This window comes from Vigna umbellata, chromosome 5, assembly GCF_029865625.1.
Source record: "Vigna umbellata cultivar VRB3 chromosome 5, Vumbellata_1.0, whole genome shotgun sequence".
NCBI lineage: Eukaryota > Viridiplantae > Streptophyta > Magnoliopsida > Fabales > Fabaceae > Vigna > Vigna umbellata.
In genome coordinates this window covers 65,533,797-65,561,600 of record NC_142169.1, presented here as the reverse complement: position 1 = coordinate 65,561,600, position 27,804 = coordinate 65,533,797, and the positions used below count along the sequence as shown (strand labels likewise).

Genomic DNA, 27,804 nt, shown 5'->3' with positions numbered 1-27,804 from the left:
ATGAAATAAAAACAAATAGCTTTTATAGATTTTTATTTCATTTTCATAAAAATTTATAAGTGAATTTGAAAATAAATAAGACAAATTCTTAACTGTATAACTGGGAATAAGCAATATTTAACATGCTTCTTTCACCATGTTTTTAAATTGCTATATGTTAACAATTTTTTTCAATATTTTTTGACAATAAAGTATATGTTATTATTTTATTAATTCGTATATTTGAAACATAAAATCACGAGTTATCACTTATCGTAATAAAGTTGTTAAAAAAAAAATTTCCTTTTCAATTTTATTGATCGTATAGTAACCCCTTTTGTTTGCGCTCTTTTAACTTCAATTTTTATGTTAAAACAGAAAAGAAAAAAAAAAACTTCTTCTGCATCTCTTTTTTTTAGAAAAACATAAAATTCAACATTTTGTAATTATTAATCAAATCTATTTGTTAATATATAAAGGTACTTTTCAAAACATGTTTTTCGTTCTTTCCAAAAATAAAAATAAATAGCATAAAACAACTTCTCCATATATTTTTACCCCTTTCATCAAGTAGATATATATTAAAAAATGATGAATATTATATACATAATCAAAATATTATTTTTAGAAATATCTAAGTGGATCCTTCAAGGTACTGAGTTCTGTAAAGATGTCTCAATATTTGCAACACATTTTTTTATTGTAAACCTTACATTTTTATCGAGAAAAAAAGAGAGATTATACACAGGAAAGTTGCTCCCTCCACCACCAAAACCTTCTTCCCACACCTCTCAAATTTATTTTTTTTTCCAAAAATATCTTTAGGTTAAATTTTTTTACTTTTACCATTAACTTTTTATACTTTTAATTAAAAACCCTACTTTTATATCTTCAGTGCACACCACACCCACCCACCCCCTCTCTCTTCTCCTTCTCTTTCCCATTTTCGTCATCCACCCTCACACCCACCACCCTTCCCTCCTCTTTTCCATTCCCGTATCTACTGCCTTCAGAATTAAGGCCTAACAATGCTAAATGAAAGCACATACCTATGTTCAAATTTACTGGAATTCATTAAAGGTAAAGGAAACCATCTTCGCCAAATTGTCTAGTTGGATCAAGAAGTGATTGGAAATGGTTTGAATGGACAATTTATTGTTCTAAAATTCAGGGGCTCAAAAGTGGCACTGAGGGTTTAGTAAGGAGTTTGCAAACGATGTCTTCTTTATTGTTGGTAAACTAGCTACAATAAATTATCAATTATCTTAGGTAAATTTCTTCAGAAAGTTTTACTTTAATGGAATTAAATTGTGAAACCTCTATTCTACTGTCTGCGTATTGATTTATTTTAAATCTGTGTTACATAATTTGTTCATTGAAAATTCATGTCGATCATGTTTATACTTGTATAGGATACTTTTAAGAATTGAACTTAAAGCAGAATGTTTGTTGACGATCTTATTAAGAGAGAAATTGTATTTTAAAGAGCTCCAAGCTCAGCAGATGGAAGTAGCTACAGCAGTGAGAATCGTTAAGACCAAAACGAATGTGAAAATTGATTTGACCTTCAACGGATATGGATATATGTTATCAGATATCCCATATCCCTTTAGTCTTCAATCGTCAACGAATTTATTTTTTTTTAAATCTTTTAACTACAGTAGTTCCATTTTTATTGAAGAGCAATTGTGGAATGGGTAGTACAGGAAGAAATCTGTGGTGGTGGTGGTACAGGGAACAACTCTCTGTACAAAGACCCATCTTCTGCCTAACTTTAATATTTACTATTGTTTCTTTTCGTACCTCTTTCTCTCCTTTTTGTACCTCTCTTTATTGTTTTTGCAAAACTTATAAACTCCTAATTACCTTTCATTAAAATTATAATAAAAAAGGTCAAACTTATCCATGCACTTTTTTTATTATTTTCAGATGGAAGTTTTGGATCCAGAAATATCTTTCAAAACATACAATTTGGATATATATTTTTTACCTAATTCAGAATAGATATTTAGAAAAATATTTTTAGATTCAAAAATATTTTATGTAATATTTATTTTTAAAGATAAAAAAACATTCTAGAAGGGATGTTTTTAAAGATATTTTTTAATTTAGAAACACTTTTCCAAATATTCAATCTAAAATGTATAAAAAATAAATAGTTTTTAGTTTTGGTGACTTTTCTCAAATAGATTATTACTTTTTTACAACTCAATTGATCCTTCTTTTTTAAAAAAATTAGTCGACTCGATTTAGTTTGGTTCGACTCGATTTGGTTCGACTCAGCTTGGTTCAGTTGGGCTTGGTTCAACTCGATTTAGTTCAACTTAGATCAGTTTAGTTCATTATGGTTTGAGCTGAGCCGAATTGAATCGAGCTACGTCGAGTCAAACCAAATCGAACCAAACAAAAACAAACCAAACTTACTTCAAACCGAATTGAACGGAGAGCCAATCCGAACCAAACAAAATTGAACTGAACCCAACTGAACCTAGCCAAAGAGAACCGAACCGAGTCGAGTCTAGTCAAATTAAACCAAACTGAACAGAACTAAACTGAATTGAACCAAATCAAATTGAATATAGTTTAATTAAAACAAACTAAATCAAGTTAAATTGACAAAACTAAAATGAATTGAACCAAAACAAACCGAAGAAAACCTAACCGAATCAAATTGAACCAAAATCAACCGATTATTTCCGTTTTAAAAATGTATTGAAATGGTATTTGGATTTAAAAAAAAATCAGTGGCGTGGCCGACACAAATATTTGAAGAATCCCATGTGCCCAGATTTACATGTCTCCTCTTATTGCGATGATTTCGAGGAACACGTGTTAGACAAATATCCGTCCGTCTCCTCCAACTTCCAATCATATTCTTGGCAAAAGCGTAATTTGGTGTAATTGTTATTTTAAAAATAAATTTTATAAAAATTAGAAAAGGATAAATAGTGTCAGGGTGCCATGATTTAAAAAAAAGTTGTTTCCAATTTGTGCTAACTTAACAGGATTTTAATTTAAAATATAGCAAGCTAAAGTTTCTTTAATTAGAATTATATCATTTCTTCACGATGCTTACGGTTTTGGTATCGGATCGATAGATCAACTTTTTGATGTATCTTTCTTGTCTTCGAATGTCTGGATCGTTTGTCTTCTTTCTGTTTAGACTGCTTGGTTTCTATAGTCTGATAGCTTGGTTGATTTCTGTCTAGGCCGTTTGGTCACGTCAGTTTTGGTTGATCGGTTGCCTTCGTGTTCCAAAGGAGAGGTATCTGTCAAAGATACTCCGACGCTCGAGTTAGGCGCAAATTTGAAGAGTCTCGACTCTTGGTTGAATATTTAGTGAATGGTTATCACTATTGAGTATTTGGGAGTATGAGTTGAACGTGAGTAGATTGTGAATGGAACGTACATGACTTTTGACCCTGTCAGTGTATTTATAAGTGTTTCATAGATCAAATAAAAACAAACTTACCTGAAGATTCGGTTGGTTATTAATAAACAGCTTATCAATATCTTTAATTAGATATTCTTGATTATTTTATCATCTATTGGACGATTGGTCTAATAACTTAAACGATGGCCTAATTACGGTCCAATCTATGATTGTAGTGGATGAACTGAACGGTCCTGAGTTAATTGACCGAACGGTACCGAATGTTAATCCTTCGGCCTCCATACTATACACTTACTTTTTCAAAAATTCTTAAAAACTTATCCTTGATAATTTAAAAAAAATTACACCATGGTTACTTTTGTCCTTATTTCTTCGTCCATCTTATCTTTGTTTTCTATTCTCTCACCTTTCTTATCCAATTATATAAAGATAAAAAGTAGTTTATCATTATACTAAATTCAAATATAATTGAAACATTTTAGATCAGATATTTCATTTTCTCCTTTCGAATACATTTCGCATCACCACAATTAATCAAAAAATTATCCTCTCAACTATTTCGAAACAAAAAACTGAAGGTATTTAAAAAGACTCAATTATATGATCTTCTTATACCTTTTGATGTCCGAATTCACATTTTTATATGAAACAGATCCTATCATTATCAACCGAATCAATTTCTGTATTTTGAAATAAATTTCAAAGAAAACCTGTTATGTGAAAATTAATTTTTATTATAATTATATTAAGATTGTTTAAATGCACCATGTAGCCTTACCATGATTCTTTACTCTTCATCACATATATTACTTTTTATAAAAATTCATTTTCTATTATAAAAATTTGGTACAGTAATTCCACATTTAAAAAATATTTATTTATTAATTTTACTGTAATTTTAGATGTGGAATCTAATAATGTAATAAATATCCTTAACCTAAAAAAGAGGTAACTATAACTCATTCAATAATTAGTATCTTGATGTTGGATTTGTGAAGAATCCAACTTGAACAGAGACCGTAAGAACAGTGGTTGGTCCATATTCAGCAAGCTCCATAGAAGAAGAAAAAAGAAAAACTAAAAAATAAAACGCGTTATGAACAAAAGTAGATGAAGAATTAAAGGCACCGCAGATAGGTCTGAGAACTGCTCACACGACATTAAAACCTTCCTCGTGAGTAACTCCACAAATTTTTTGTTTCTTTCTGGAGAAAATTCACATCCTTCTGCTTAGGACACCCTTTGGAGTGTTTGTCATCAAGGAAAACAGCTTTGGTCTTTGTTGTTGTGTTGAGTGTTGGGTAACTTGAATATCGTTTTGGCATTTTTTGATAGCGTGGCTTGGTTTGGTTTGTTGCTGTTCTGTGGTGCTGATCTAGGAAGTTTGTGATGCCAGAAAAGGTGGCTCCTTGGTCTTCTATTAATTGGCGTTTTGGGTTGCTCACTGCTCTTGTTTTGGGTGGCATGGTTGTGGTTTGGACCGTTGATGGATTCACTGTTAGGAGCGTTGTTGAAGCTTGGAGCTGGAGGTATGGTCAAGATTCTTTTTCTCTGAGCTCCCATTTTCCTAATTCCACTCTTTCCCTTCATCCAAATCTCACTTTTAGTGATTGTAGCTCCCCATGTAGTCCACTTAGTTTGGATCAAAATCAAACCAATGTTACTACCCTCTTTGATTCCCACAATCATGTGAACATCACATTTTCTGAGTTTAGTGAAACAGTTTCTGCTAAGAATTCTAGTAGTAGTAGTAGTAGCAGTGGGGTGTCTGATGAGCTTGACAAGAAAACCCCAGTGAAGCCCGAACTTAAGGGGCTTTCAACTTGGATTTCGAGTGAATTGGAGCCAAACTTGACTTCAAGTCTTCTAGCAAGATGGTTAGCTCCAGGAGGAGAACCTTGTAAAGATTCTAAGACAGATAGAATATCAATGCCTGGGTTGGATGATGGGAAGCTGATAGAGCTATCAGCTGGGGAAGTGCATGAGTTTTTTTTTCAGGCGTTGGATGAATCAGGAAAGCCTCGCTGTTTAGGTGGGGATTACTTTGAGACTGATCTTTCGGGTGACTCATGGAAATCTAGGCCTCCGGTGAAAGATTTCAGTAATGGTTCTTACTCAATTTCTCTTCAAGTTCATCCTGATTTTGTTGGGGTTTACAATCTCACCGTAATTCTACTTTATAGACACTTTGAAGGTCTGAAGTTCACTCCATGGAGATTTGTACACGACCGAGTGGTTTGGAGTGTTGCAATCAGGTTCTACAGTAGCATTGCTCAGTTAACAAAACTTGAGACTTGTAAAGCTTCTGATTTTGGTAAGGATGTGTGGTGTGGAAGGTGGACCAGGCATGGCAAGAATGATGACTGCAATATAGGTAATGATGGTAGGTATAGATGCTTGGCCCCAGATTTTCCCTGTAAAGAACCATGGTGTGATGGTTCCTTGGGAGTTCTAGAGAGTAACGGTTGGGTGTACTCAACTCACTGCTCGTTCAAGATGTATTCAGCTGAGTCTGCTTGGAAGTGCTTGAAGAATAGATGGATTTTCTTCTGGGGTGATTCAAATCACGTTGACACAATACGTAATATGCTCAATTTTGTTCTAGATTTGCCCGAAATACATTCTGTCCCAAGGAGATTTGACATGAACTTTTCAAACCCGAAAGACCCTTCTCAAACAGTTAGAATCACAAGCATTTTCAATGGGCATTGGAATGAAACACAAAACTATTTAGGATTGGATTCTCTGAGGGATGAAGGGTTTCAAAATCTGTTGAAGAAGTACTTCTCAGAAGGCACAATCCCAGACACTGTGATCATGAACTCAGGATTGCATGACGGTGTTCACTGGCGTAATATAAGAGCATTTTCTGTTGGAGCAGACTATGCAGCATCATTCTGGAGAGGTGTTATGTTGTCAGTGAAGCAAAGGGGGTTAGCTTGGCCTAGAGTCTTTTATCGTTCCACAGTCGCAACAGGTGGATATGCAAGATCACTAGCATTTAATCCTTACAAAATGGAGGTGTTCAATGGAGTGCTAATAGAGAAATTGAAGAAAGCTGGCATCATCAATGGAGTGATTGATGACTTTGATATGACATTTCCATGGCATTTTGATAACCGGTGTAACGATGGTGTTCACTATGGAAGAGCTCCTGCAAAGATGAAGTGGCGTGATGGCAAAATTGGTCATCAGTATTTTGTGGATCTCATGTTAGCTCATGTTCTGCTCAATGCATTATGTGCAAGCTAACATGAGAGGTTCAGTTGGAAGAGAAGGGACAATTAAAACAGTGTAAAATTTCCTATAAAGTGGATATGGTTGGAAATGTAGGCATTTCTTATACAATAATATGATAGCAAGTCCATGGATAAAGAAAAGATTATTGAGGTAGCTCCACTATAAAATTAGATTAAGCATTCTTTCGTTCATTGATTTATAAGCACTGAGTTGTGTATTCATGAACTCCGTTTGTAGATTGACAGAGGATTTATATCCTCTAAACACATTTCTATGAATAATAAAAAGCAAAATTTATAGGATATGCTTGATTTGCAAATCTTCTATATTTGCAAACATAGTTACTTTGTTTCATGACTTTCATGCATCTAAGAATGCTTGTGGTTAGTTACCTGAATTGAATATAAGAAACTTTCCATCGCTTTCTATTTTCTTGAACTACCAATATAGAATGATGAGATTGAAAATCGATAACAGAAGGTGAAACTTCAAATCCAAACCTCCTCGGTTTATTCTACCTTCTGGTAATAATCTAAACTTAATTAGATTCTTGGTGTACATGTCCTACAATTGGAGTGGACACCACTTCTCAATAAATTATGACAATTGGCATTTGCCACCAAACAAGTAAAACTTGAAAAAAAAAAGTCAAAAATCAAAGGGTGTATTTGAATTATAGTTTTAAATCTCGACCTGTTTCAACTGAAAAAAAAAACTTTATTTTTGTTTTTGCTTATAGTCATACCATAGTTTAGATCCAAGATTATGTTCAAACTTAAACCATTACTGTGTTTGACAGATATATATATATCACACTTATCTAAAGTACGGTTAAACATGACCTTATTGCTTGAGCTACCGAGTTTTATGTTTTCCTTTTCCACATGGTATCAGTTGATAAGGTTTATTCATTAAATCTTAAAATTATCATTTCATATGTTTTTAATAAAATAAAAGTAACCGTTTGTAATACTAATTATTTACGTTTTAAAAATGTGGTTTAATTCTGGTTAGACATGAGGTCTTAGTTGAATTGAATTCCCGGGTTGCAAACTTAGGTCTGATTTAAAATATAGCTTAGGGTGCAAAAGGAAAACCGATGGGGTGCAGGAAATAATTCCCAAAAGATTAATTGCACACATTTGGTAATAACTTCACCTTTTTAAATCAAGGCTTATTTGTTATCAATTAAAAGTATTCTGATGTAAAATAATTTAGTAATTATGCTTCGTAAATTTAAAAGAATGAAAAAGTTAACTTCATTCTTTACAATCATGCAAACTATTTTCTTAAAAACAGTTTTTTGGAAATTGTTGTAAATAACTTTTGATTTTTTTTTCTTCAAAAAAACTTCTGATTTTTTTTTCAATTGTCATTATTTAAAAAAAAAGTGACATGACACAATTCTTTTTTCTTCTCTAAATACGGGTAACAAATGGGACCTAAGTTATGACAAGTATAATCGGGTTGTAGAAAAAATAATAATAATTCTATGATTGAATAGAACTGATATTTTAGCTTGCAAGTTGTGCAATATGAATTATTATTATTAAATAATAAATAAATTTGTAATAAATGAATATTTTTAAATGTATAAATTATGTAATAAATAAATTATATAATTTCCAACAAATATTTTAACCAAGTGAACTTATATACAATTTTTATCACTGAATTTGTATTTTTGCTATTTTTATCACCGAATTCTGAATTTCATGCCACAGGCTTTTAATTTTACGCAATTTACCATCTGAATTTTAAAATTATGTAAATTAAATTCTTCCATCAATTGAGTGTCTAAGTTGTTAAATGCGTTATGATGAAATTAATAAAAAGGTTGAAAAATAAAGACATGATCAATAATTAAGTGCAAATATTTTATATGCATTAATTAGAAACAATGTAACAACCCTACTCTTACGAATTAAACTAAACTAGTTATTTAATTTTTATCTGTATTTTATTCTAGAAAATCAATTTAAAAATCTTAAAATCATGATTTTCTGACCTACATTCATCCTTAAAATCCTTTTTAATTTAAGTTTTTAATATGTTATCCAAGTTTATTATCAAACAATATCCTAAAGCTGTCAAAACGGATAATCTGGCTTGATCCGGCTCGGTCTACTACGGGTTAGTCACTTAATGAGCCAACCCAACCTGACTCATTTATTAGTAAACTAAAAAAATTTGAACCCAGCTCGACCCACCACGGGTTGGTGAATTATACGGGTTGACTCACTAACTTACTTAATTATAAGTTTTTTTCTAAATAAAAAAATTATAAGTTTTTAATTCAAATTTAAATATATTTCACTTTAACTCCAAAGACAATTAAAAATAAATAAAAAATATATCATATAATCTAAGCATGATCCAAAAAGAAGTAAAAAGGTGAACAAATAAGTTTTTAATATTGATAATTTTTGTATTAGTTGTCCATGTATAATATTAGAATTTTGAATAAACAAATCTATAATATTTTTTTTTTGAAACATTTTTTTTTACTTCATCTATAATATAACAAAAATAAATGCTAACTAATAATATTAAAACATAAAAAATTAAATAATTAAATTAAATTAGGTGAGTTGGCTGATCACGGATTCAATGGCTATGCGTGTAAGTATACTTTGTTATTCTTAAAACATAATTAGTTAGGTATTGTGCAATCCAAGACCCTCATTTTCAATTGAAAAAAAAGCAAGGAGGAGCTTGGGGCGGTGGAGTAAGGAAGAAAAAAACACCTTGAAGTAGTCAAACCTTTGACTTACTAATTTTATCCTGAAAGGTAAGTAGCAATTAGGTAAATATCAATTTATTCGCATTTTTCTTATTCTTCAACTGAATTTCTTCATTATGGGAACCACTGTTTATAATAAAATATTTTTCACAAACACTTTGAATAAAATAAAATAGTTATTTATAAGCTAATTTGTAAATCTCTTCTTATACAAGTTAATTTAAAAGATATTTTTAATTAACTTGAAAACTAATTTTTGTTTTAGGAAAGAAATATATTTTCTATAAGATTTATACAAAAATTACCCAAATACACCCATACTATTCAAAGTAGATTCACTAATATCTTTTAAAAATTAACCAGACTGTCTTTTATTCCTCTTTTCTATTTCTATTTCTATTTTATATATAAACTAATATTTGTTACTGTTGAAGTGCTCTCTAAATTATTTTAAAAGACATTGTATTAAATGATTCTTACAGCAAATTTGACAATATCATAATTCACGCTATATTCTATAGTTTATTCATGTGTTAATATTAATGCAAAGGATATCACAAAATAATTTTTAATTTATTTCCTTTGCAAAGATAATTTAGATTATACATAAATTCACCATAGCAGTAAAATAAATAAAAAGGGCTAATTCTGTGTTTAAAGGCGTAAAGGTGTCGGTTATGGCAATGGTGCTTATAAAGCGCAGACCATGGCGGTGGTAGAAGTAGAAGCAACGCATGGTGTGTGAGAATTTACGAAACTACCCAGCCAACAGGAATATCCGATATTCGCCTCACCACCACCATTTCTTTCTCTCTCTGTTGCCAACAACCGTTTCTATTCCAGCGAAAAAAGATACAATAATAGAATTGGCGAAAGAAAGAAAGGTGAATGTGAGTCGGAGCGTTTGTGGTCTAAAGTTGGGTGGTGGTGGCAGAGAGAGAGAGAGAGAAAGAGAGAGAGAGAGAGAAAATCAATCGAATAAATCTGGCAAATCTTGTGGGATTGAGGGCTCGGTCTTCCTCCAAGCAAGCTTCCCCTGATTTGCAAGACGAGGAGGAGGAGTGCAGACCTTGGCGTCGCCGCTTAACCATGTCTTTCTCTTGGGCCTCCGCCCTGAGGATCACCATCCTCCTCCTCCTCCTTGCTGCCGTCATCACCGCGTGCTTCACTCTACCAGTCGAGAAGGTTTCCCCTTCCCTACTCTCTTCTTTCTTCCATTCTATATTTGCCAACGCGGCTTCACTAATCCTTTTTCAATTTTGCCGCTGCAGATGATGAAGGACTTCTTATTATGGGTCGATCACGATCTTGGGCCCTGGGGCCCAATCGTTCTGTAATCCCTTCTTCTTCTTCTTCCTTTTCTTTATCCCTGATTATTGTTTTCTCACCCTCCGTGTTATGGATTATAATTTCTGAATTTGTTTGATGATTTTCAGGGCTGTTGCTTACATTCCTTTGACTGTCTTGGCAGTGCCAGCTTCGGTGCTTACGGTAAGAGCCCTTCCCACCCTCCCTCTTCTTGCAAAACCTTTTTTATTTCTTGTACGTGCTAATGATGAATCTTGCCATCCACTGTCATTACGAATTAGAAGGAGATTTTTATTTTTGGGTATGAAATCACAAGTTTCCATTTTAATATAAAGTTATATCAGGGCTTTGCCTGAATTCCAAGCAGTTTCTGGTGTGTGTCCGAACCAACATTTTTTTTTTTAAATTAGACACTGGGTGAACTGTGTTCATTACTTATGAAGGCTGCACTTCAAAGCTCTTACTTTCCAAACGCCCATAATGGTCTAAAAAAACCAGAATGAAATAGGAAATGTTCCCTGACAAAAGATATTATCTATCCTGAGATGCAACGAAGACAATACTAAATTATCGATTGATTCAACTAGTAGAGAATGGTAACCCACTGTGCAAAAACTCCCACTTGGTAAGATTGTGATGGGTAGATATCCACAGCACCCTCATAAGCGGATAGGTTGTTTCTAGGAACACATTCAAAGTAGTATCCATTAAAGTAATGAATATTGTAGCTCAATACATTGAGCTCCATTTCACCTTGGAATCAAATGTTGAGTATGCTTTGTCTGTTCCAATAGTTACTTGCTTCAATCTTGTGGTGTGCTAAATATAAGGATTTTTGAGGAATAGAATGGGAATTGAGGAACAAAGCTGCTATGCTGGACAGAAATGACAGACTGTGCTAGATGACACTATTGAAGTGATCTGGAAGGCAGAAGGAATATCAATATTTGATATAGGTTGAGCATTAATTGTAGCTCAGAATCTGGAAGTAGACAACAATATATAGGGAAAAGGGATTTAGGGTCAGAAGAAAAAAGCTAGGGGAGGCTATTTGGGAAAGATAGTGTTGTTGACAAAATGTGAGTTAAGGATAAGTTAGGATATGTTTGGTTTGCATTATAAATAATAATGCAATTTGTTAATGTACAGAATACGTTACCAAGCTACAGATTGGATTATTTTAAGAAAATCAAAGTTATTGTTAAGGTAAACTTGCTGTTTTAAGGAGTAAGTTAGCTAACTAAATAAGTTGGATGTATTTTAAGAAGATCTTGGTTAGACTTCCTAAGTTATTCTTTTAAAAAAAAATGACTGTATGTTAGCAAATATAATGAATAATAATATTAAATAATAAGTAGAAGACTAATGTGGCATTTACAAATAAATGTGGAAACTATAGTTTTGTAATTTCTTTGTGGTGGGAAATTTGTGGGGCATCCTTGTCCCAAATCTGCCTTAAGGCGATTCTTACCTTTGTCCCATTCCCCGTGTGAAAACATCCCAGAATAGGCCTATTAGAAATGTATTGAGACTAACTCCCAAAAGCTTACTCAAGGGAAGGCGATTGCTTACTTTACAAATTTCTCTTGCACACCAAATTCCCAGGAATCTGACCTGCCTGATCCTCCTCTCTTACGTTGGGACTAGACATTTAGTTTGTGAAGTTTGCTCAGATGAACACCTGCAGGTGGGCCCTACATTAAGATTGGGTAAGCTTGAATTCCATATAAACAGTAGCCTGGCCCAGCTTACCCCATGGCTAGCTTAAAGGTGGAGGGTTATCCAAGTGTTATAAGGACTATCTGGCCATTCTTAGCCAATATAGGACATCTTAACAATACCAAAAGCCAATGTGGTAATCCATGCAAGGATTTCTGAATATAGTGGAAAATCTGCCATGCATAATGTCAACTTATGCAAATTTTTGAAAAAGGTTAATATCAGCTTTTAACTGTGTTGAATATCTGATATATCTATCTCTGTACTATTCGGTTCCAAAGGCTCTGTTCAGGGTAAAGGAAGCATGCATCAATAATTGGCAATTTGCACTTATCATTTTGTATATAAGCCTTTTTGTGTTTTTTTCTTCTTGCTTATGATGTTTTGGCTTGCAATCTTTGTTTTCTCCCCTCTTCCATTTCATGGTTTTATAGTATGTTTGGTAGGAACTAGGAAGGAGAAAAAAGGTGAAATATAGAGCAGATGGAAATAAAGAAGGGAGAAATAAAGTGAATGGAATTAAAGAAGAGAGAAGTAAACTGAAAGGAAATAAGTGAGAAACACAGCTGTTTGTTTATGAGAAGTAAATAAGTTGAAAAGAGAAATAGAAAAATAGAGAGAAGTAATAAAGGTGCGGTCACTTACTTTTTATTTCTCTACTACCAAAAATACATCATTTCCTCTCTCTTCTATCTATTTTCTCTCACATGTCTTCTGTACTAAATAGTCTTATTTTAGATCTCCATTATAATACCTGCTATAGAAGAATAATTTGGTTGGAAAATCAAATCCGACATTAAATTTGTCGAGACACATTACCTAATATGTTATTTTTTTTTTCAGCTTGGGGGTGGTTATCTTTTTGGGCTTCCAGTGGGTTTTGTTGCTGATTCTATAGGTGCAACTATTGGTGCCGGAGCTGCATTTCTCCTTGGAAGAACAGTAAGTTTTTCAAGTTTTACATTTATAATTAGTTGTCAAAGAACAATATTTTTGGTCCACTAGCTACTCAACAGTTGATTTATGCTAGGTTTTTCATTATTAATACAAGGCGCTCTGTCTTCATATTTACATGATTTCTGCAATGTCATTAGCATTTCATTTAAGTTCATTTCAATCTGTGTTTCCATATCATGGTATAACTATTTCTATCCTGAGGTTACTTACCCATTTCTTTGTCAATTTGGTCAGATTGGAAGATCATTTGTTGTTTCTAGGTTGAAGGATTATCCACAATTCAAATCAGTGGCAATTGCGATTCGAAGATCAGGCTTTAAGGTTTGCAGACTTCATATTTTTAATACTGGTGTGGAAATCTTGATTATTTTGTTAAACTTTCTAATATTGCTCTGGTTTTTTAACCATTTTTCTGGGTTTCTTATGTCCAAACACTCATGTTGAAGTGAGTGGGTCATGAAGTTATGAAATACTATTACTTTAAAATATCACTAATTTTGAGGTATTGAAGTAGAATTGTGTATGATTACTTGTTAATTCTAAAAATTACTAAGTGCTAAAGCTTGCATTAAGTGGGATCAGCTTTGTGGATCATTGATGCATCAAACACTCCTACACTTTGATGATTACTTGTTCAAATGAGCAAGTATGCTTTCTAATGTTAGGTCATCTTGGTATGTTGGTTAATGTTACCAAGCTCATTAAACCAGAGATCATCTTTAAGGTGGTTGTCTCTTCTTAAGTGGCAACGTTAATGTGCAGTGTTCAGTGTGCTCTGTGCACTCACCTTTTAGTTTTCTACTAGGGCGATAAGCATAATAGCACTCTCCATTCCTTGTTTTAATTATATTACTCATGTTATTAATCCTGTTTCTGTATGTATCAGTGAAAAGATCCTTTTGGAGGAAAACCATAACATGTATTTGAAGCAACATGAACCAACCTTTGTCTTGTCTTGTTAACTTGTGCTTTAGATGGTTTTCTATTTGATAAGAGACTGTCTCTTTTTAAGGTTCTATCCTTATTAATTTACCAGTGGTGTTTCTGTCGTGGGTTTTAGTTATTGCTAGAAGTCTATTATGGTGATACTTCTATGCTCAGTTTTGTTTGCACATCTGACTTGGTATTTCTTTCTGTTTTGTTTATATCTGACTTCCTGAACTGTCCGTACAGATTGTATTACTGCTTCGGCTTGTTCCACTTCTACCGTTTAACATGTTAAATTATCTCTTATCGGTGACTCCTGTTTCGGTGGGGGAATACATGCTGGCTTCCTGGTTAGGAATGATGGTATTTTCTTTGCCCATAATTATATTTTCAGTTAGTATAGTAAGGAATTTTTATTGTGTTATGATTTTAAAAATTGTTTAATTTTAGAGTTTCTTACAGTAGCAGCTCTCCATTGCTGTAAATGCAGTCCGAAATGTGTCTTTTTGTTTCATACCCAGATGAAGATGAAAAAGGGTCTTTCTTTTTTATTGTCCATAGGGCCACATAAGAAACAAAATTCTTCACAGATGTGCATAATATATATGTTAAATAATGAATTGAAATAAGAGTTAAAGACTAATTTCCAAATATAGTATTGCAATAGTTGTAGCCCAATGTTAATAATAGCAAAATATAATCTTGTTCATAATTTCATAGTAATATACAATTCCATCAATGAAAAGGTGTCAAGCATACACTTTTGTAGCTAAATCACGCAAACCCTAGTTAACTTAACTAAGCCTTTTGTTATTTAGTCAAATGACTTGAAATATGAAAACAAAATAGCATCTTTCTAATCTCTAATTCTTACTACACAGGTGCATATCAGTAAAATGATTTTGTAAATGTTTGTGATTGTGGTTCTACCCGTTGTCTTATGCTATGGGCTGATAATGAATATATTGTAAAGCATGTATATTTGCTTGAGCACTTGTTTCAGTTATTCAAAAACCTATTGGTGATTACTTTAACTTGGTTAATAATTTTGAGCTAAGTTTCCTGGAGTTCTTGCTGTCATTATTGTTACAAGTTTGCTTCTGTAGTAAATGTAGCATTATATCTGCTCCCATTTTTGGACTCGTATTAGAAATTTCTGTATGTGTTCTTATAGTTTACTAGATAGGGCGCCAATTTCAATGATATTGTTGTTGTTGCAGCCAATAACATTGGCACTGGTATATGTTGGAACAACTTTAAAAGATCTTTCTGATGTGACACATGGTTGGGGCGAGTTTTCAAAGACTCGTTGGGTAAGAGATGCTATCCTCTATTACTTATATTGACAAGCCTTTCAAGTACTTGTTAGATTTATTTCTCTTACCTTGTGGAATACTTAAAATGCCTTGGATGGTACAAGTGTAATCTTTCAATTTTCTTGAGTGCATTAAATGTGTGATTTATCTATTACCATTTTAATACAGGCATGGCCACGCCTGAGTGTCCATATTTTTTTATAATAATAAAAAAAAGCAGAAATATCTTATTTTAGTTTTTATTTTCGTAGACACTTCTGTTTCAATTTTTATTAAGAAATTACATGCTTTTTCTAAATTTCTTTTTTTTTTCTCTCTGTAGAGTTAATTTCATATTTTCATTCTTTATTACTTTTAAAAAAGTAGTATAAAAAGAAAGTAATTGTTATTTACCGTTAAGTCACATTCACATGTGGTTGGTTACATTCTTTTCTAATCAAAATATTAATATTTTGGTACATTGAAGTGAAAAAGGAAAAGCAAAATTTTAAGGGAAAGATAGTAAGAAAATATGTACTTAAAAAAACAATTATAGGAATGCATCTTCTTTATTAATTGTTATATATAATATATATTTCTTTCTGTTGTGGACGCAGGCTTTTATCATTCTTGGTCTTGTGATATCTGGTAAGTTTCATTCCAGGAGTATAGTGTTTATCTAGAAGATATTATTTGCATGCAGTAAGCAGGTCTGTTTGATAATGTATAAATTACGAAGGTTTCTTATAGAGTCCATAGTTAGTCGTTGCTGGTGCCATGCTTCATTTGCATCTTGCAACTTGACATAACGTGTCCATATTCTTGTGGTGGAACAATTAACCTGATTTCATATTGTATTTTTGATCTGCAATGAACATTTAAACCAGGGAAAAACTTGAAATTCTGCCCAGTATTTACGGCAGTAGAATAATTTCAGCCTTCAAACATCACTAACAACATATTGGTAGCCTCTGGTCTTTTAGAAGAAATTTCTTATAGACTATTCCCCGTGGCTTCTTACAAAGTTTCTCTTTTTCTCTTTATTTGAATGGGAAGGCGCTAGCTTTGTCTGCCACCAGTGTAGTGGCTGCCAGGTAGCATATGGTTATTTCAGACACACATGGTCTGTTTTCTGGGTCTCTTCATTGCATTTGGGCAGTGGCAGGAAGAAAAATGACCTTAATAGAGTAATCGAGGAAGTAATAAATTTGCTTATCTCATATTACAAAAATATAAAACTAGGCGATCTTAAATTGGCATGATTTTCTTATAATGAATTGTTTTGGGTTTAACTATTCTTCACTAGTGATGTGAGTTCTGTTGAGTAAAGTTTTTCAGTTCAATTATTATTATTATTTATTATTTTGTAATTTGCATGCTTGGCATTTTTGAATTGAATCGTAATTTGTTGTACTAAATATAACTAACAATGTATAACAGATTTTTAAAACAAATGATTTATACTACAGTTAATTGTAGATAATGATGATTTTAAATTCTTGATCAGGGACGGAGACTAGAGGAGGTTGAATAATTGAATTGTTGTGTGATTGGACACTGCAAATAATTTCATGCTACAATAATTGTATTAAATGAGAAAAAGATTTAAAAATTATTTTCTAATAACCTTGTGTTATTTTGGGTTATGTGCAGTGATTCTGATGATATGTGTGACCAGAGTTGCCAAGTCTGCTTTAGATAAAGCCTTGGCTGAAAATGAAGACATTGATGATATTATTTCTCCTGAGTTACCTATTGTTGCTGAAGCATCACCAAGTCTCAACCAACCTCTGATAATTAAGATAGATTCTGCTGAAGACAGTCATGAAAAGTAAAATCCTTTTTGTGTAAATTCTTTTTCCATCCTACCCTCTAAAGGCTATATGCTTTTTTAATTAAAGCTTAGAGGTAGCTGCCTGCTTCTATTTATTCGCGATTTGTACAGAGTCAAATTTAGAAATAGTGTTTAATCCTACAACCAATGTCACATTATTGACTGCGTATCTTGCTTAACACAACAAAAGTTAATGCTATGAACCATTCATCATTCTCTTTGTTTAGATTGTATTGCAGTCATTGACTATTCAGATCTTGATTGCATGAATTCTAAAAAACTGCTACCATTACTTTTAGAATAAGAAAATTCGTTGTTGATTTTTTAAAAGGTCAATTTAAAATGGGTCTGAGGTACTTTTGAAAATTAAATTATTGAAATAATTAATGTTGTTGAAAAACATTTTTAAGATAATTTGTTTAGATGTAATAAAAAAATTAATCTTTGTTTTTTTACAAAAGATAGACTATATGAACCTTAAAAGAAAAAAAGAATTTTATTAAAATGATTATAAATTAAAAATTTTCAGATACACAGGCTCCAAATATTATTTTAAAATACCATTCAAATTGTAATTTTTTTTAATCCCAAAGCAAATGCAATCTTATGAAATTTAACTTTTTAAATAGTACATTTATTTGTTTTTAAAACAAAAGAAGAACTAGTAAATAACGTTAAATAAACAAAAAAGGTTGTTGTCAGTATAACAGTTCCTAAGGGATTTGAGAGTTTGTGAAGCAAAGTTTTGTTAGTTTTGTCAGTATCTCAGCTTCTTTTCTTTTTCGTTTTTTTATCATTTTATAACTAAAGTTTTAAGGTATAATCTAAGTTTGTATTTACTCTAACAGTATAATGTAGTGTGGGAAATTGACATGTCAAAGAGTCATCAACTAATTATACAGTGCTGCTGCTATTCATTCACATGCTGTCCTTAATTGCAGTTTGGCTTCTATAGCTGTCTTTTTCTAACCTCCTTTCAATTTTTGTTTCATTAAAATCTCCTCATAATGATCCAATTAAATTCTATGTGCTGCAATTCCTATGATTTTCGTCCGTTGGATCAAATTAAAGAAATGGATACATGTATCATACATACCCACAATTTTTTCTCATAAATTACACATACTAATATATCACTTGTGTCTATTATGTTGGGTTGAAGTGTGGTCAAAGGAAATAAAAAAGTTCAAAGTTATTATAAATTTAATTCTATGTGGAAACAATATTTGACACTTATATTTAGAACAAATTAGATTATTGTCAAATGAAATTTTGAAACATTAGTTGACAACACCTATAGAAAAAAAAATATAATTATATATGTTGTTTTAAAATTTATTTAAGCAAGAAGAACAAATGTTTAAAGTTCAAGGAGAAATATATATAATTCATGTTACAAGTGGAAGGGAATCAAATCCCTCTGCGATTTTGTGTTTGATTTTAATATTCATGTGTATATATTAAAATAGCTTGTTAAAAGAAATTCATACTTTAGTATATAGTTATTTCCAAACTAATTTCTCACTTATTAAATGGGGAGATATTATAGATAATAAAATAAAATATAGAATTGTGTATATTAAAGTTAAAAGTTGTAAAAATTGAAAGAGAGAAACTAATTCATTAAAAGACATAATTCTACTTTCAATAAATAAAAATATAAAATAAATAATATTGAATGAAAAATACCAAGTTATATGCGTTCCGAGGTATATAATAGAAGCTTTAGAGTAGAATAAAATAATCCATACTAATAAGTTAAACGCGTTTAAAGTAAAAATAATAACAAGAGAGTGTATAAATATGTTAAAATAGTTTCTGATATGTACAAAACTTTTTGTTACTATTTTTTGTATTATATAATATTGTGGTTTACGATGCTAATAATCATATGATATATCAGGATCATTAATGTAAGCATCACTTAATGATACTTTATTTTTTTAATTAAAATTAGTTATAGAAAAAAAAAATAGGAAATCACGAGCCCGATCGAATATATGATTCAGAAAAATCCAAATGATGAATGCTAACACTAATAAAAACAGGGTGAGTAAGACAAACAAACCCTTTGTCGTAGCCTTTGTCTTATGATATGAATTCTGCAATTGAACCACTGGCTAATATTAACTAAACTCTGTATTCATATGACAAAACTGTACAATGAATTTTCTTATAAGTTTATGTTAAATTCAAATTCAAATAGATCTCCATGTCTAATAAAATTTATTCTAAAATAATTATACTCGGTGAACACATTTGATAAAGAAAATAATAATTTCAAATTAATCAGTTGTTTAAACTTTTCTTATTTATTCTATATTTTAATATGATAATGTCTGTTTGAGACCCAATTTATAAACTTAAAAGTATGAAGATCAAACAAATCATATTGAAGACAAAAAACCATCACTGAATAAAAAACAAGCAACTATAAGAAATTATTGTCTGAATGATGTTACTGCTTATAAAGATTTACGGGTGTCATTGGATGGATATACTTTTAATCATACACATTGCAAATTTAATCATCATGTATATATTTTCAGAAAAAACCAGCATGTATAAGTTTTGTCCGAAATAAGTCATGTTTGGTGATTCCCATGTGACATGTTCCACTGACTATAAAACGTGTAGTGCCAACAATTTAGAAGGGTAGGTTATTTGTCTAGAAGCTCAACTAAAATAAAGGACAGCCCTTCTGATAAAAGGTTACGCAGAATCATATGCTGCCTCATTATGAATCTCTGAATGAATGCCTTGTATGGGTGGAAATACCCCCTTTTTCCCACCCCAAGAATCAAAGGAAAATCCATCTTCTAGAAATTTTTAAAATTTATGTCTGTGCAAGTAAACTTTTCCACTGTCTTCTTCTGTTGAATTTGGGGCTCTTTTGGACCCTACCATTTTCTTCATGGAGGGGATAACCAATATTCTATCATCTTCACGATTCTGAAGTGTACGCCTCAACATAAGCATTTGTGTTCTTCTATGATCACAGCCGCAGATCACGCTTATCAAATACATGCCTATATATTTATGATCACATGACACTGTAATTTTTCTTTACTTTTTCCTAAATGTTACAGATGAACAATAAATTCAACTTATAAAATCAAACCGTAAAATAAAGTTCATTTAAAATATATTTTTTAATATAATATCACAATCTGATATCAATTATAAAAAAGTAAAAAAAAAAAAAAGTGAATTTTAAATTTAATTCAAGTTCATAAAATCAATAATAAATATTAAGAAAATTTTAAACTTAATTTAATCTCACAAAATTTTCTATGAAGTTTATATCCACTTATATATTATAAATTAGTTTTATATATTTAATTGACTTCCAACAAAAAAAAGTTATAAAATGATCAAATTTGAGGTGTTTTACATATAAATGAAACTCCTATGACACAAAACCGTGTGTTGTTTCTTGTTTGGAAGCTTAAGATGACTAAGAAGAAGTTGGAAACTCTGATGGGGAAAATGAGAGGCTTATGTTTTGTTTGTCTTGGAGGTTGGTTTGACAGCTGCTACGATCACAGTCAAGCCTATGGGTTAGGGACAAGGATTTGGAACTTGAGTGATCGACCGGTGGAGTTGCAGATAAGGGTGGGATCAATACTTAAGAAGGTTCACACTTTGAAGCCGGGGTGTTGTAAGAGACTGAAAAGTAAACGCATATACAAGGCATACATGCCTGGTAAGAATGGCAATGATTTGAAGAGCTTGCTTTATTACTATGATGAAACCAGTCACCCTTATGTTTGGATTCATGACAAAGGGGGTGATTCCTTGAGGATGGTCAAACAGCAGTATATTAGCCTTGAGGATTTGAGGGATTCTTCTGAGATCAAGATCTTAAGGGATCATCAGAGAGGTTGCATTTCAGTTCTCAAGAGAACTAGGCCAGATTTCTGCTGAATTTCAATGTCATTTCTTGCTTCATTAAGTCGCTACTTTAGTGTGTCATGGGTAGGAAATAAAATTTTCACTGGTTGCTTTCTTTGCTGGGTGTTATTAATGGCAGAATGAAATAGTCCATGATCATGTTTAAGTGTGTTAGATTTTCTGTATGCACCGTAGTGAAGATATATTAGAAGTCACTCATGAGTCTTTAGTAGCTTAGGGTTTGCCTTATCTGTTTTAAAAACAAACTTTTTTCAAATTATTTTAATAAGGAAAACTTATTTGCTTCTTAAACAATTAATTTTTTAAATTGCTTATTTTAAAAGGGCTTGTTTTAAGTTGAAACACATTAGCCCATTATCAGTAGCATACTTTCTTATTAGTTATAATTTATTAGAATTCATGAAATTGTAAGAATTTCATTCGTTATTGAATACATACTATTCAGCTAGAGAATGTTATTACTTCTATTAAACTAACAAAAAGTGCTAAAATAAGGAGGAGAGGAGTGTTGAAGTAAATAGTACACACTATCATATCTTATCTTGAATAGTGAATGATATATTTGTCAAATTGGGACGTCATCCTGCTCCAAAAAAATTCATTGGTTTAAGTCAATGTGAAACTCATCCAGCAACCCAGAAAGAAAACAATACTATTTTTTTCAAGATTTCATTAGATGATTTTTTATTAAAGCACATAAATAAATTTAACATTTTTATAAACTAAAAATAATTTATGTATAAATTAAAAATTATATCATACAAACTTTTATAAATTAACTCAAGTATAACCTAATTTTAACTTATAAAAAATTACTTTTTCTTTTTTCGTAGGAATTTATTGAAAAATTCGTCCAGATCAAATAACCAAACTGACTCAAGGTATGAGATTGGGACTGAGATTCAGATTCTAGAAAACAGACTCCTTTTTTTAGTTAGAGTATTGGTTAGGTTACACCAGTAAGGATTTAAATTTTGAGAGCTGAGTACATATCAGTTATATACCTTCATTTATCGTGGGAGAATACACGTAGGTAACAGAACTACCAAACAAACTGATATTTGGGTGTTGTTAATAGCAAGCAAGATGGGAGTTGAGTTGCTGGTTCTGCCAGATAACTTTGTTTCTCCAATAATTACATGCAAAGTCCAGGCAGTCCATGTTAAATTTCAGTTAGAATAACTCAACTACTTTTACTCCCAAGTAACAATTTTTTTTATGTTTAATTTGGTTCATAAAAATAAAATGTGTCTATAAGAATTGACAAAAATACTACACAGACAACGGGCCAGTTTAGGACCTCTCATGATGAAATATCCTTCCAACTCCTCTAGGCGCGGCTCTGTTAGCTGATGCAAATTCAATGCTTAAGAATTTTGTTATGTTTGTTTCCTGCATTTTTCTGTTTCCATATAATTATACCTTTTCCCAGAGTAACTACAAAATTAACATAATTTCCTATAGCTCGGGTCACATGGAAATGAATGCTTGATCCACCCCAATCACATTCCTCCCATAGAAGTACGACTACACCCTAAGTATACCTTTCATACTATACCATATATCTTCGAAACACCAAATTACTACCTGGATCTATATGGCAGAATAGTGTTTAAACAATGCTAAGGATAGAAAAGTAAATTAAATTCAGTCCAATACGAACCGTACAAATTACAAAATAGAGTCGACAAAAGTGTGCACGGAGGCAGAAGCAGAAAATCCTCCAGCGCAGCCCAGCACTTGATAGATTGCTTATACAAGGCATGTCAGTAGAAAAAATTTCTGTAAGAGATACTGGGGGCTGAGCCTAGCATGAAACAGCTGTATTACAAACTAAACATCAAACAAGGCTCGGATTAGTATAACATCGAATTATTCTTTTACATTTTCAGCTCAGTGACTTTTAATCATGTATAATCCAATTTGGATTAACAAAAACTATATAAAGGAATAGAGAGACCACTTCAGTTTATTGTGTAAGACCCTTCTAGGGACCTGGACCCATTGCACCTGCCCTTGCTCTTAACATTTCAGTCCTCTTGCTTCTCTCCATCACTTCCACCAACCATTCTGCACTTTCCCTAATCCCTATCCTGCAAATTTTAGAAGAAAATCTCTTCAGTTAAAATGAACACAGAAGCAAGTACTAATTGCTTATATGACAAACATCTACACAATATAGATGAGGATCCAAACACAAGTCTATGTGCTTCAGTATATGCTAACAGTTATTTTCACTTTGAAGACAACGCCCAAGAACAAGTACTTCAAATACTCCATCTTTATTGAAATGATAATGTATAGTCTTAGATTGTGCATTAGAAAGTTGATGCTACTACTTGCCCATCATATGCTGACACAGCTTCAAACATGTAAACTCTTTCATCCAACTTCTTCAAATCCAGATATCGAGCAAGCTCTTCAGCTGATACTGCTTCAGGAAGGTCCTGCAGTCACAAGAATGTCAAACAAGCAGCCATAATTGATACACATGTCAAAGGACAAAAAAGGGGATAACATGAATGAGGAAGTAATATGGTGAAACTCAAATGATGGATGAGATAGAATAAAATAGAGTTATATTAAATGCTATATAAATATAGGATGACAGAATAGTCACTCTCACCTGCTTGTTCGCTAATATCAAAAGAGGGGCTCCTTGAAGATCCTCATGCCGAAGAACCTTTTCTGGAAAACCAGTTATTAAATCATCAGTGTACCACATGTTTTCATCATATCTAGTATCATCACAACTTCAGGCCAGAACCTTAAAGAAGTTTTATGTAGTTATCAACTAGCACTAAAATCAAATATCACTAACCAAGAGCTGATTTCGCATCTTCAAAGCGTGAGGGAGAAGCAGCATCAATAACAAATATTACAGCATGTGCCTCTTCATAATATTTCTCCCAGATTGAGCGAAGACCAGGCTGACAAGAGAGGATCTTATTACATATATATACACTCATCCTCCCCATCAACACACAAACAATGATATAAAAGGGAATAAAATTAGCAGGAAAAAAATAGTATAAAAGGGTCAAGTGTGCGCTTTGCATGAAAGGATACATTCAATTCCTTCTAGCATGTGCAGAACTGTTAAAACCATTCAACTGAACTAAATTGATAGCAAACTGAATTGAATTAAAGAAACTGAATTGTTTTGAAAGAAAACTGACTTGAATTGACGTTTCAGTTTAGATAACCATACAAAAGTTGTTTGCTATTTAGATGCTAATTGAGCAAGATCTCCTTCTAATAGAAGATCTACTTTCGAGTATTGTGTCACCATTGGTAGTAACTTGATTTCATGGAAAAGCAAGAAACAAAGTGTCGTGACAAGATCTAGTGCAAAAGCATAATATAGAGAGCTATAGCCTCAACCACTTGTGAACTTGTTTGGATTAAGTAATTGCTTAGAGAGTTAAAATTTGGAGATCTCACTCATATGACACTTATATGTGACAATTAGGCGGCTCTTCATATAAGTTCTAATCATGTCTTTCGTGTAAGAACCAAACACATTGAGATTGACTATCATTTCATTCGAGAGAATATTGTATCTGGAGACATAAAGACTAAGTTTGTTAACTTAAATGATCAGTTAGCAGATATTTTTACTAAGTTTTTAAGGAGACCAATAATTAATTATATTTGTAACAAGCTTCGTACATATGATGTATATGCACCAACTTGAGGGTGAATGTTAGATATATTGTGTTTTATGTTAATTAAGGAAACATAGACTTTTGATATTGTTTGATATTGATAGATATTGTTGATATTGTTTTTTAACAATATCTTCTATTTACCATAGTTATGTTTGGTTGCCATATATACTTGTATCATTCTTCATTATTAATATATTATTTATGTGTGTTTTAGACAAAAGGGAGATTAATCCTATACCTAGTTTTACTATATTCAATCATTTTTAAAAGTTTATTTGCTCAATGCTAAATTTAATTTTAATTTATGAAACAGGAACATGTGTTTTAAGATAAGATGTTAATTAATAATAGTTCAAGCAAATAAAAATTGTTCAATAATAGTTCAGCACAGTTTATGTATTTTGTTGCCTGTCCGTAGGCATACGAGCTTACAAATATAAATGAAGAGCTGAACCAATTGTCCATGCATATAAGATCAATTTTTACATTACAAAATATTCTTCAGCATCACCAAATTCAACAAATATTCTCAAGCTTTAGACAAAGAGAGGACAAAATTGATGGTCCAAATTGCATGGTTCAAGTCATGGTTCTAACATATAACCTTTAATGACGTAGGAGTAGCTAAGAATGAAAATAATGAGCATTAACTTTAGAAAAAAATTATCAAACCAGCTAGACTAGAAGAGATAGCCTTCCCCAAGAGAAATTTGAAAACAAAAATGGTATCTTGTTCTTTCATTATTTACATGTTAAAAAAATCTAAAGTGCGGCGTCTAATACAAGACCATCGACTACAAGCCAAGGTATTGTTCAACAGCAAGATCATTGGCTAGAAACCGAGGTATCTTTCAACAGTTTGACATCAGACCCATGACCAATGCCAGGGTAGGTGACTCGGTTTTCATCGAGTTATATCTCGGTACTAGAATGAAAACACATAAACTGGGATCCCAAACCTGGTTGTGAACGAGTAATTGTCGGCCAAAGATGACTCCAAGAACAGTGCTGCTTATCAAGGAACTATCCCCGTGTGACAAGATTATAGGGCATGAAGCACACAACTTCTGGATAATGCATTACAACCGTGCAAGTGAAACAATACTACCCTACAAAGGTGGGGAGGTTAAAGGTAGGGGTTAGACTTTCCTCTATAAATAGAGGAAGAGCTTCCCCAACAAAGGGTAGAGAGAATATAAGAGAACACAGATCTTCCAGTGTTTCTGGCATCAAGCTCAGCTAGCTTTTGCAGGAACAAGAAGCAAAAGAAAATTACACTTCAGGAACTATGTAGATGGTTATAATTTTAGGTACTGAACTTCAAGGAACGGAAGAGTTTTAAACAATCAGCTTTTTGGCAGCACCAACATTTCATATTGAAAACACATTTATAGGATTTAAATAGAAAACTTTGCCTATTTATTTCCATACCTGACCTCCCAACATTTCATATTGAAAACATTTCATATTGAAAACACATTTATAGGATTTAAATAGAAAAATTTGCCTATTTATTTCCATACCTGACCTCCCAAGTCCCAAAATACAAGTTTACTATTTGTCACTTCAATGCGACCAATATTCAATCCCACAGTTGGAATAATTCGATCAGGAGGAATGCCTTCGATATTTGAATAGATTGACTTCATCTTCTCCAGCAAAGTCTAAATTTATGCGTTATACAGCAATTTAGAGCAGCATAACGAAGTTCAGAAATTTACTAAAAATATGGCACTTGAAAGATGATTTACCGTTTTCCCAGCCTTGTCAATGCCCAATATGAGTACATGAAGCTCCATCTTGCTGAACAGGTACTTCCATAGTCCATAAAACAAAGAAAACATCCTTGTAACGTTTAAGCTAGATTAACCTTCGAGTGTAGAAGAATATACTGTTCATGCCATGTTACTGGATAGCTCTTCAACTCATCATCACTTCACAATGTCATCAACATTCAGGATTCCTGAGCAAGCAAAGGAAGTAAGATGCCTTGAACAAGCACAACTGTGATAAGATATTACACATTTCCATTTCAAGAGTTACATAAAAAAAATAGAGTAATTGTTGAATTTTACGGTAAGAGTCACGGAAACAGTTATTGATTGATTGATCTGATAATTTTATTTACTCTAGTAGTAAACAGAGAAATAGAACTCCTCAGAAAATTCCAATTTCGATTCGGCAGTGTACAAACCTGTTTTAGCAACAACGCAGCCAAAAAACCGTATGTTTTTTGTTTTCAATCAAGTAATTACTCTATTGCAAGGGCATTGCCTTTTGTAATTAGACGCTTACGAATGACGCTTCACTAGATCTTAGGCACTTACCATCAATTCATTCATAACCTACCTACTCATACATGCATGATTAAGTTACTTATTTATATGATACTAAAATTTTCAGAAATCTCAGATAGTTACAAAACTGTGAAAATCACACTTCATCGGAGCCACCGCATGGACGTGATTCGTTAGAATGAATTCAGTAGTAACAGATCCGATATTTGAGGAAGGAAGAAAAAGAAAAGACGTTGTATGGTTGAAAAGATTTACCGGCGACGGCGAAGAGCTGCGATAGACGGTGGCAGAAGAAATATCCGATGACGGTGGAATCGGATCAAGAGTGATCGATGCGGTTTCGCAAAGCTGTGTTTCGCGCAGACAGCAGAACTAAAGAAGTAAGGATAAAAATAAAATGTAATAATAAAAGAATAAACAAAGAAAGAAAATAACTTTTTTATTATTAAATTTATAATAACTTTTTTACTCAATATTTATATTATTTATGGCGATCAAATATGTAAGCAATTTATTAAGTTTTAC

At 32.2% G+C, this 27,804-nt stretch overlaps 4 protein-coding genes across 7 annotated transcripts; 3 read left to right on the top strand and 1 right to left on the bottom strand.

The window, feature by feature from the left end:
* The first annotated feature begins 4,350 nt into the window (after positions 1-4,350).
* On the top strand, positions 4,351-6,915 carry LOC124832473 (uncharacterized). 3 transcript variants are annotated; one of them, XM_088114988.1, is made up of 2 exons: positions 4,351-4,547; positions 4,770-6,915. In XM_088114988.1, exon 2 carries the CDS (start codon positions 4,838-4,840, stop codon positions 6,623-6,625), a length of 1,788 nt encoding a protein of 595 aa, XP_087971114.1. In that variant the 5' UTR covers positions 4,351-4,547; positions 4,770-4,837; the 3' UTR covers positions 6,626-6,915. The 3 variants fall into 3 exon arrangements, with proteins under 3 accessions (XP_087971114.1, XP_087971112.1, XP_087971111.1); XM_088114986.1 differs by having other exon boundaries at positions 4,351-4,674; XM_088114985.1 differs by having other exon boundaries at positions 4,351-6,915.
* Positions 6,916-10,310: 3,395 nt separating this feature from the next.
* On the top strand, positions 10,311-17,622 carry LOC124832487 (uncharacterized). Of its 2 annotated transcripts, none has more exons than XM_047306706.2 (9): positions 10,311-10,541; positions 10,628-10,689; positions 10,793-10,847; positions 13,227-13,325; positions 13,575-13,661; positions 14,514-14,630; positions 15,488-15,580; positions 16,180-16,210; positions 17,216-17,622. In XM_047306706.2, exons 1-9 carry the CDS (start codon positions 10,446-10,448, stop codon positions 17,395-17,397), a joined length of 822 nt encoding a protein of 273 aa, XP_047162662.1. In that variant the 5' UTR covers positions 10,311-10,445; the 3' UTR covers positions 17,398-17,622. The 2 variants fall into 2 exon arrangements, with proteins under 2 accessions (XP_047162662.1, XP_087972939.1); XM_088116813.1 differs by having other exon boundaries at positions 16,180-16,272; positions 17,216-17,351.
* Positions 17,623-20,807: 3,185 nt separating this feature from the next.
* Positions 20,808-21,449, top strand: LOC124832540 (RING zinc finger protein). The gene has a single exon (XM_047306767.2). The coding sequence runs from the start codon at positions 20,808-20,810 to the stop codon at positions 21,321-21,323; it is 516 nt and encodes a 171-aa protein (XP_047162723.2). The 3' UTR covers positions 21,324-21,449.
* A 1,485-nt stretch (positions 21,450-22,934) lies between these two features.
* Positions 22,935-27,691, bottom strand: GB1 (GTP-binding protein 1). Its single transcript, XM_047306740.2, has 7 exons — positions 27,535-27,691; positions 26,734-26,945; positions 26,506-26,646; positions 24,133-24,241; positions 23,938-23,999; positions 23,655-23,758; positions 22,935-23,404 (listed from the first exon to the last, which is right to left on the bottom strand). The coding sequence occupies exons 2-7, from the start codon at positions 26,824-26,826 to the stop codon at positions 23,299-23,301; spliced, it is 615 nt and encodes a 204-aa protein (XP_047162696.1). The 5' UTR covers positions 26,827-26,945; positions 27,535-27,691; the 3' UTR covers positions 22,935-23,298.
* Between the last annotated feature and the right edge of the window lie 113 nt (positions 27,692-27,804).